The 11022-nt window shown below is 34.7% G+C and overlaps 1 protein-coding gene across 1 annotated transcript; it reads right to left on the bottom strand.

Moving 5' to 3' along the window:
- Positions 1–3351: 3351 nt before the first annotated feature.
- On the bottom strand, positions 3352–9652 carry LOC128992568 (ras-related protein Rab-39B). The gene is made up of 3 exons (XM_054416213.1): positions 9404–9652; positions 5426–5535; positions 3352–4221 (listed from the first exon to the last, which is right to left on the bottom strand). Exons 1-3 carry the CDS (start codon positions 9509–9511, stop codon positions 3783–3785), a joined length of 657 nt encoding a protein of 218 aa, XP_054272188.1. The 5' UTR covers positions 9512–9652; the 3' UTR covers positions 3352–3782.
- Positions 9653–11022: the final 1370 nt, after the last annotated feature.

The following is an 11022-nucleotide window of genomic DNA, read 5'->3' as shown; positions in this document are numbered from 1 at the left end:
CCGGAACCCGCTAACTCGATTTTGTCTCGCGGCGGAATTCGCTAACTCTGGAAGTCGCTAACCCGGCCGCGCCCACTGCACGGAGCGTTGCCAACCTTGTTCGACGAAATACTCGTACACTGCCGTATTTCAAAATGTAAGTGTCAATGAAGATACAGTAAATGTTATTGTTTTTTGTTATCAATTTCAAAGACAATAAAAAAATCATGAAAAAATATTTTTTATTTTTATTTACTGTACAATGGCTAATTAAATGTTTATGATTTCGATCTTAAATATAATTGCCATCAGTATAAAAGAAAATTATATAATATGAAAAATATTTAAAATTCAGTTTAATAGGTACTAAATAATTAAACCTCTACGAAATTAAGCTAAAATACACGCAAGTTCTCAAACACGGAAAACAAATTTTATCGTAATGTCGTAATAAACCAAAACTATTAATTAATACAGTCATGAACCATCGTAACTTTCATAACTAATTCATAGACTTAAAATTAAATATTCGTCGTTGAATCGTCCAACCTGTACAAATATGACATAGACCAAGTTTCATATCAACTTATAGAATAGCTGTAGGCCTAATGGTTTAAACCAAAGCATTTTAGGCCTACTAGTAAATAGTTGCCTAATTCTAAAATGGGTTGAATTTTTTAGTAATAATGTTACATGTTTTAAAACAGTTTTTAGATTGTACACCTAAGCATCACTAGTAAATAATAGGAGAAGATATAATATTCATATAATAAAACGTGAAAGGTTTATTTTAATTCACGATTTTTAATCAACGACTTGACGGATTTTCCTGATTTGAGTGTTGGGTTTCCTTTATATTGCTTTCACAATCGAAATAAACTATACTAAGCCATTGCTCGGTTCCCTGTTCCCCGTTACTGAGCTACTCAATAGACTATAGCTTTGTTTTTGGATAAGATCAGGTAATTTTAGCTATGGCCACCATTCATAAAAATGATAACAAACAAGAACGACTGGGTCCATTTAGAACCATAAAAAATCCACACTTTTAAAAAGTAGGCCTACTGAAAGACGTAAAATTAATATTATTTAACAAAATTAAGAGGATGACCCGACTTCTAACTAATAACCTACGATAACAGAAATTTACAAGTTGTATTTATGCATATACAAATTTGTAATGCAATCCACGAATACATTAGTCCTACCACTTTATAATGTATTGATCAATATTTATTTAAATTCAATAGCTCTATTTAAAAAAAAAAAACACTACCACTACAATGTATTTCTGTAATGACGTTTAACGTGTACATTTTATCATGATTTATGATTCAATTTTATGATTCAAGGTTACAAGCCCAGTATATAAAATACGAACTTAATAATTCTATTTGCAGAAGTTCACAAAATGGTATTTATTTCAATAAAAGAAACAAATGGCGGACTACGAAAATAGATATTTCATAACATGTAAAAGATCAAAATTAAATGTACAGTAATATCTTTTTGCATCCCAATAAGGTACTATTTAAGTGAGAAAACCACATATAAAACCATAGATAAAACATACCGCCTTATATTAGTACATTTCTCATCCTTATGGATCAGCTGAAGACAGTTTTATTGTTAGATCTGTCCGGTGCACTGTCTTTAGAGGTCGTGTTTTGTTTACAATTGTGTCTTGTTTTCAGTCATTTAAAACCTCGTTTAACCAAATAAATCGTTCTAATCACAACTATTAACACGTCTCCTAGTTATATAACCAAACATTAAAGAACTAATCATAAAGTTAACTATAAAATAATAGAAACACAATTTCGTCGACACTAGCATCAGTGTCACCGGACATGAACTAGACACGAAATACGAGCTTCAAAGTTTACTTGTGTTGGTTAGGCTATGGTAAGACTATAATACATTTTCCACTCTAATAATCATAAGAATAATATTAAACATACTTCTAAATATAGTTTATCGACTATCAACTATAATGTAAGGTATATTTTTTTGCGATTTTATCTCTTTTAAAGGAGTTTTATCTAACTACGTTGCTCTTAATCCTATAGTTATTCGTAGGATACGACATTATGGTACTGATACGATATAGGTACCACACTTTCGGCAACACTGGCTATAAATCTTCGTGCTTGGCTCCCATTGGACGACCCGCGAGGCTTCTGATTGGGAGTTAGCGAGTTCCGCCGAGGGACCGAGTTAGCGACTTCCGTACGAGGACGGAATTCGCTAACCCGGCTCTAGAGCGGGTTAGCGGGTTCCGGAGTTAGCCAATTCCGAAACCGAACAAGTTAGTGAGTTCCTCTCATCGACCAAATTTGAAGATAGGGCGTTTAACATGGGGTTAGCGAGTTCCAGAGTTAGCCAATTCCGCGGACCCATTTTTTGTGCTTATCTTTGAGCCTATTTAAATTTATAAAGGGATTCTGCACACCTACAGGAAAATAGCTTTCTAACGGTATGCGTAGATTTTCCCTACGATGCACACGAGCTGAGAAAAAAGGTTTTAAAGAAACATGCTTGCCTATTAATATATAAATAATAATAATTCTTCTAACCTAAACTAATAAAAAGTTTTCTTCCCAAAATTATTGGGAAAAAATTCACAAATACGGTTAAGTTATGTTCGTGGGTTGGGTGGGAATTCTAAGTGGCGCTGATTCGGGTGTTCGCTTAACTCTGAAACATTCCTAGAACCGGCCCTGCATACAGACACACACAATTGCATACACAGACATCACTTCGAAAATCATTTTTTTTATTTAGGGGGACCCAAAACGGATATATCCACTCAAAACTCAAACTCAAAAATTTTGACGATAACAATACTTTTTCCATATACTACCTATGTAATGGGGGGAGAATGTAAAAATTACCCATTATACAATTAACGAAAACCGTTTTATAATGTCCCCAAGACTAGTAGACCACAAACAAATTTTCAAAAAGAGTTAAACATTTTTAGCTTCAAAATGTTTTAATAGATTGCCAACTAAAATAGAAAATAAATAGTTTTAGAGTATTGAAATCTAGGCTTAAGCATTGTTATCTTAATGAATCCATTTAAATATTGATTATTAAATTACTTATTAAAATTATTGTTTGAGTTAAAATTATTATCACGTTATTAATTTTTCTGGCAAAGTGAGAATAAATTATTGCATAGCTCATTTGCTTAAGTAGTCAATTTATTTCAGCAATAGTGGAGGTTTTGAATGACCAACAATTTAAGCTTAAAATATAGATTAACTAAAACCTTATCACTTCAGTTAACTTTTCTCTTAACAGTAAGGTAAGATAAGAAGAAGGCTTTAAGGGGGATTACACGTGGTGGAAATAAAATCAATACTGCAGTTTTCAAATAAATAAATTCATATAATTACACGTCTTTTAAGTTAAAACAAAATTAGCTATAATACAGTGAAAATAATGAGAGCTATTTTCAAACAAGGTATGTTTAAAATAATGTGTTATAAAAGGTCTAATACATTTGTAAGTAGAGTATAAGACTAATGAGTAAACATATTTAAGGTTACTTTGGGTAGGCTTCCGTATCTGTTGTCAAAAACAACGGAATGAAAATATCGATCGATATATTAATTATTTATTATTTCATTCGATGTATCATTTAGTTGGTTAGGTTACTAACCAAAGATATAGAATGTAATAATCGATAAATGGAATAATTTTTCATGTGTTTTTGACTACAGATACAGAAGTGTACCTGTTACTTTACACAACCTCGCAATCGTTAACCTAATATATTACATTTGCAAAATAGCGGCTTAGCAGCAAGTGGATTTAGCCGGTTCGGCTTCGACTAGATTACAATCAAATCCACTTGGGCGTGTGAATCCTGTTTTGATGCCATCCCATCCGTCTTCTAGCTTGTATTCTCCGGACTGTATCCTGTTGTATACTTCTTGTGTGATGGCTGTGAATGCCTCTTCTACATTGAGACCTGTCCGTGCCGAAGTCTCTATGGAGAAGAGACTATGCTTTTCTGCGAACGCTTTGACCTCTTCCTCACTCACCTCACGCACGGCTCCTGCACGCACCAGGTCCAGCTTGCAGCCCACCAAAGCAAACACTGGCCTGTGAGGCTCAATGTGGCGCTTGGCCTCTAGCATCCATGCCGGAATGTTTTCAAAGCTTGTGCGGTTGCAAATGTCATAGACAAGCAATGCTCCGACAGAGTTCCGGTAATAGGATTTGGTTATGGACCTGAAAATAGTTTGGCAAATGAATATTAAGTGAAATATATTTGAGCTAATACTATAAGGCATATATCTAATTTATATGACATCTTAAATGTGATTTTTCATAGTCCAGTTGTTAATGGCTGACACTTCCGTACATTTGGCTGTGATGAACTGTTTGTATATGTTAACAAATATTGTGAACTAAGATAATACTTTAATACTTTTCAATGAAATGGCGACCATACAAAGTAGGTATTTTAAGCCAAGTATGGATGGAGATCAGTGGTGCGATCTTGTAGTCTTGTTAGTGACTAAGACCGACATTCCTTAGACACAGCTGTAAATTAATAGCCCATACAGCTAATGGCAACTAAGAGACCTACAGTTTATAGTGAAATCCGAACCACATTTTTGCCTTGGTATTAACCAATTGGTCTAATTATCAGGATAGTACTCACTAGTGCAGACATTAATCCACACCAGGGAGTATTGTAACCACTGTGCATGCCTATAAATATCCACAATTCAGGGGTTGTCAAAATTAAATCAAACCACAAGATAGGGTTGTCTTAATTACACAAATTGGCATTTGATACACAAGACTGAACAATAAAGGTATAGAATGAGGTAGGCCTATTATATTATAATGAGTTGGGCTGTGCTTAAAAAAAACCCGTATTTCACACCTGGAAAACAGCAGATTCACCAGAGTTTTTTAAGTAACAGCATTTTTTGCTGTAGATTACGACTACTTCCTTGATAAACATATAATATTAATACAAACAGTAATACATTGGACTCTATAGCTATACTAGCTATTCTAGCCATGCTAGCTGTTCCAGCACCTGCAGTGATCTTGGTAACTCATAATTAAAAAATAACATAGGTATTCGTTTGTACCAAAATTTTATCGAAATTCAATCTTTTTTGGTTGCATTATCATGCTAACATACACACACATACCCAGGTCTAACCCTGAGAGCTACTGTAGTAGGTAGCTTATAACAAGAGAAATTCGCTAAAAGGATGGGATACTGACCACTTAGGATATATTTTTAATTTACGCTAACAAATATTGAGGGAGCAGTTACTTGTCAGATCGTATTAGCAAGTCACCTAGACAGAAATGTCAGCAAGTTAACAAAAACTACTAGGTACATTAAATTTGAAACCATTCAACACTTACTCGTTGTCGGGACGGTAAAAATTAAAAAGGCCATAGTTACCTGAATCTTTCTTGCCCAGCTGTATCCCATAGCTGAAGTTTGATTCTAGTCCCATCTTTCACTTCAATCAGTCTTGCAAAGAAGTCCACTCCAACAGTGGGGTCAGACACCTGTTACAAGCCAGTATATTATTGACTGGTTGTAATTTGTAAAGCTTAAGTACCACTGTTTGATATAATGCTTAATTTGTTCTACTGTATATAACAAAATTGCACTTTTTGAACACACATTCATAACTATGAAGGTTATAAGGAAGTTCCCAAATGACCTGGGAAGATCAAATATATAAATGACTCAGTTGCTCTTTTGGATGAATGGAAAGTGTTGTTGACAGGATTAGGCAGTTATGAAAAGCTATGAGAAAACTGAACCAAGAAATTTTGGATTTCAATTTTTAGTTGTGTATTATTTAAGTTATGGAAACAAGAAATTGCCTTGAATAAATTTTGGAAATATATCTTTATCAGATCTCTGTTATTAAATAAGAATTGTAGTAAAGTAATGAGGAGCAAAGTTTTACCCTCTCATATCATGGATCATTGTTTTGCAATTTTTGTTGTTTTTGTTGTTTGTACAAAAATTGTTACTATCTGCATAACGTGACCACAAAATTCACTGCTGGCAACACCAGACGGCGAGTATTTGTCAGTGGCTGGCGAAGTCAGACACGTTCAACTTTTGGTAGCAAGGTAGCAACGACTAGAGGTCACGTGATCACTCACACTTGATGGTGCTGGCAAATAGCATAGTCTGACCACATCTAGAAGCGCACCAGCGGTGACCAAAGCAACACGTGGTTTGTTGTGTACCTACTTGTTTTGTTTTACTGGATCCATTAATCGATTAGCCTATGTTAATAATTTGAAGCGCTGAAATGACTGAGCTAAAGTGGTCATGGAAGCAGGTTATTGATTTTTAAATGTAGGCCTAAACTTATTTCAAAACTCTTCGTGCATGTGGGACGTTTCTTCAAAGGAGGAACTTATTTAGATAGGAACTCAAAAAAAAAACAGCTTACAGTAAGTTGCAATACCTCACAGCTGTTCTTTCAAACATCCTCAATAATCGCTTAAGTACTCGTTTGCTAGGACCCACAGACGACATAGACACTAAACACTGAGCTTTAAACTAGCCAAATAGTGTGACCGGACTGCCAGCCGCTGCTTGGTGGTACTGTTGCCAGCTGCTGGTGATCAGCGCAGCCTAGTGTGACTTTAGCATGCCTCGCCCTATGGCCCCGGGAGTTTTACCCCCCTCCTCCCTCTATGAGATGTTACGATTTGACAAAAATTGTAACAGATCAATGAAAAACTTAAGGCTTGTTTTATTACTGTTTACTTTTGATCATATAAGAGTACCCGAGTTGTAAAGTAAAAAACGTTAACCATCAATTAAATTCAATAAGCTTGTTTCATAAAGACTGCAAATAAAACATGTGTTTTATTTATTAGGATATTAATTATGATCAGCATCAGATCTAAACAAATATAGTTACCGTATTGCTTTTAACTTCTGACAAAAGACATGTTTAAATAAAGTCTTATTTAATTTAGTTCTTTCCTGATTAAATTATTGTCACAACAACTACTGTATTATGGTCTAAATACAAAGCTTAACTTTTACTGACATAAGATAACTTACACATTTTCATTTCCAAGGACACTATAAAAAGATTGAATTCAAACAAAAAATTATGCTTTATTTAATATTTAATTAGCTTGCAAACATTTACCATAGAAAATTTGTCATTAATTTCCATGACTTTACATGACTATCCATGACCATTTACCATTGATTTGCATGACTCACAAACTTTAGTTGAAAACTATAGCCTAAAATATAATATTAGTTCACACACAAATCCATCCATCAAGTTGGGGATTTCCATGACTTTCAATGATCAGAATTTTTTCCATGACAACCCCTGACTTTCAAGAATGTGGACACCCTGTATGCCTAACTCATCACTCAACATTTTACATGATAGGAAAATTGTGTCTTTTCCACACTTTTTTGGCAAACTCATTAGGGTAAATTTTTAGAGTAACGTCACTTTTAATCTACACATGATCATTAACTTAAACGTTTTTAAAGGGGGAATGCCCGGACGGGGTAAATTTTCTCCAGGTACATTTTTTATGTGAGTGTAAGTAGCCTACGCGAAAAGATACCCCATGCTTCCTACCCTTCCAGTCGACTCTTTAACTTTGGAAGACCTTGAAATCTAAATTGGTAGTTTGAGATGGTAGATATTAAGTTGTATATGCCTAAAGTTAACTTCAAGGGCAGGTCCAGGGTTTATTTTCGGAGGGGGCCATTCTAGAGATCGAGTGTGTGGGGTTATTCTAATTCTAGGCCAGCTTGGCCACAACTTCCGGGGGGTTGTGGGAGGGGAGTCCGGGGTCCTCCCCCGGAAATTTTGGAAAAGTTATACTTACAAAGTCGACATTTTAAGCACTCTGACGAAGAAAAAGTATAATCTCTTGTAATCTGAAAGGGAGAGTTTAAATGCAAAACTTCCTTAAACCATTGATAAACCTTTTTCTGTTCTTACCGGCCCTGTAATTTCACCTATCTATTTTTAAATGTTTTGTTTCATAATGTCGACGCGCATTGTATTCCTTTAACAATGATTGTTTTCAGAAAATAAAAAAGTTCCTCGCTTACTGCATTTTTGACGTTTTTAGTGCTGTTAAAAATAGACCATCAATCTTAATTTGCCTAAATTAACTATAAAAAAATATGTTAAGGTTCAAACTAACTACACAGTAATAAGCACTGTCTAAAAATATATAAATTTGAAATCTTTATGTTAAAAAATAAGTGTAGCAAAGGTATGTTTGTGTAAAAGAGAGAGATCCATACGACCCGCCGGTGGCGCTGGCTGGCCTCAGTATCCCACCATTTTGAATGGTGGGCACGGCCCGTTTTCCCACCACACAGCACGCCAGTATCGCATACTCCGTATTAAGTTACAATAGATGATATCTGTACTACATTTCCCAGCCAGGCGGGTGAGCGTACGACACTGTGACGTTGATGATGTATACACTTGAACGCACATGTCTTCGTACGTGAGTGAATACTCTGTAGAAACGACAGTGTGGTAGTCAGGTAGACATCGGTAACGTCACACTCGTAGTACTTAGTACTGTAATGGCGGTAGCTCAATCATCAGTCTAGACTAACCTAACTTAGAAAACAGCTAAGCAAAGCTTAAGCCTTAAACGCTTCAATTACTTACCATTATAATTTTGTCATGTGCTTGTGCTTAAGTGGAGGGATGTACATAGGTTGAATCTTGTAAAACTGTGTTACTAATAAAAAAACCGTAACAAAACAAATACTCAACTGACTACTGAGCCGCATTTTTTTTATAGTGGGTAGTAGGATGTACTGTATGACTGACGAACTGACGTGAGGAAGGCATAGGATGGTGGGAAACGGGGATGTGCGCGGCAATTTTAAGTCAATTTTTGAAATTATAAAGCTTGACAAAAATAAAAAAAACTGATTCTCGGGGGGGGGGGGGGGGGGGCATGGCCCCCTCTCTGGAACCGCCACTGGTTAACTTAGTGCTGTAGGACTGCCAGGAGACTTGTTACCCCTTATGGGTAGGCCCTATTGGTGTTAGAACTTAAGTTATATGATGTTTTGTCTGCAGTGAGCAATACAGTACTTTGCATGGTAAGTTAGACATTGGCATTATGGTTGCTAGCTGGCTGATGGATTTTAGGGCACGTCTAACAATCAAAAGGTTAACAGTTCAAACCTTAGAAGTTGGTTAAAATTGTTGAGTAGAGTGAGTTTATCATATTATAAAGTGGGCCTGTAGGGTGTGTATTATAACTTAATAGCCATAGGATGATATTGGTGTGTTGTTTTAGTTATAATTTTTTAACTAAATTAGTTATAGCCTGAGTTATAAATCTAATCCTAAAGTAGGCCTGATTAAACTAAAACTAGGTCTAATATTACCTCTGCAAATTTTCCATCCGTGAAGTATTTTAACAAGGAACTTTTTCCAACAGTGCTGTCTCCAATAAGAATTAAACGAAACTGATAATCAAATATTGGTTCAACCATTTTGCTTTTAAGATTAGTTTAAACGTTTAGCTTCCTGTAAACATTTTAAACATAGTCCACAATAACAATTTATAATTATTACAGTAATAAATTAAGAACAAAATAGAAAATGACTAAATGACAACACTTTTGTTTTTCCGGATTATTCATTGTATTATTATTACTCTTAGAGTCAGCTGATTTAATCATGAGTCCGACTCTGACGTCATTCTTATGTTCAGTCGCGGAGGTCGGGATAAGAGCCATGAAGTGTGACTATGATGTATCATAGATTATAACAAAGATTCGTCATAATTGCCATTGACGTTGGCTAGTGCATAGTCAATGATACTTCTCATCCTACTGTAAAAAAATAGACAAAACCAACTCATTTTAAAATTTCAAAATTAATAGTAAATTTATGGTTAACAGTGTTCCATGGTGTAACATAACTATCACATAAACATGTATTGTTTTTCACAAATATGAAATGGACTTTGTAATTTGATGTATCTTTGTCGACTACAATAAACGAATTATCATATAACTTGTGGCCAAATCCTTGGCTCTATGACTATGACACATATTCATTTGAGGTAGGGACCCCAAGAGATCCAAGAGATTTATTATACCATTAAGTAAATAAATACAATATAGGTAACGTCAAACTATTCTAAAATAAACAAACCAATGCATACAACTAATTAAATGTTCATGATTACAAACCATGCTGAAATAAAAAAATGGTTAATCTTCACAGCAAACAAAACAGCAAACCATGCAGTTATGGCAAACAAAAGAAAATGAAAATTGTGACACATACCTGAGTGTAAAAATAAAATTACAAACTAAAAACAATGGCCAGCCTTCAGAGCATCAAAAAATTCTATAGTTTCATAAAAAGGATTCATTTCAAGCCAATCTTTTACAATTTTTGTGAATTTTGACTTCCGCAATGACCGTACACTTTCCGGGAGAGCATTATAAAACTTTTTGCCTGTAACAGGAAAACAGTTATTAGTTTTACTCAATCTATTGCTACTTAAATGTACATTGTTTCTATTTCTTGTAAAATATGAGTGGACATCCTTGTTACAAACCAGATCTTCTTCCATGTCCTTAATAGCTAACAAAGATTGATAAATATATACATTTACAACACATAACCACTATAACCATAGACAAAAATCTATTACGTATTTTAACTCATCATAAAATGAGTAAAGGGTGATTGTAGATTCAAATGTGACGTTTCACTATTTGATCATTCCTTATAAAAAGTTTGCATTTTCACAGTACATAATCGTAAATAGTGTCACAGTGAATAATTTAAAAATATGCACAGTGGGATTATGCTCGATGACATACCACGTGCTTAAAGGAACATGAGAGAGCTGGGCTTCATGATTTTAATTTATTGCGCGCTCTGTCTCTCTCCTCAGTTGGCTTTGTTTTGCCAAATAATGTTTGTGTTTGTTTTGTTTGTTATTAAGTTGGCTGGTTAGTGGTTTTAGTTAGTTCATGGACTGGAC

This window comes from Macrosteles quadrilineatus, unplaced genomic scaffold (genome assembly GCF_028750875.1).
Source record: "Macrosteles quadrilineatus isolate MER2022 unplaced genomic scaffold, UCM_ALF_1.0 Scaffold_4__1_contigs__length_99947679, whole genome shotgun sequence".
NCBI classification, from domain to species: Eukaryota; Metazoa; Arthropoda; class Insecta; order Hemiptera; family Cicadellidae; genus Macrosteles; species Macrosteles quadrilineatus.
The sequence above is the reverse complement of the archived record's forward strand: the minus strand, read 5'-3'. Positions and strand labels throughout refer to the sequence as shown.

Bases quoted from the DNA above. Each gene is read 5' to 3' on its own strand.
- LOC128992568 (XM_054416213.1), bottom strand. From the start codon at position 9,511: ATGGTTGAACCAATATTTGATTATCAGTTTCGTTTAATTCTTATTGGA. The intron at 5,536-9,403 runs GTAATATTAGAC...GGCTTGTAACAG, and splicing joins CGGATGGAAAATTTGCAGAG to GTGTCTGACCCCACTGTTGG. The intron at 4,222-5,425 runs GTAACTATGGCC...AACTATTTTCAG, and splicing joins GCTGGGCAAGAAAGATTCAG to GTCCATAACCAAATCCTATT.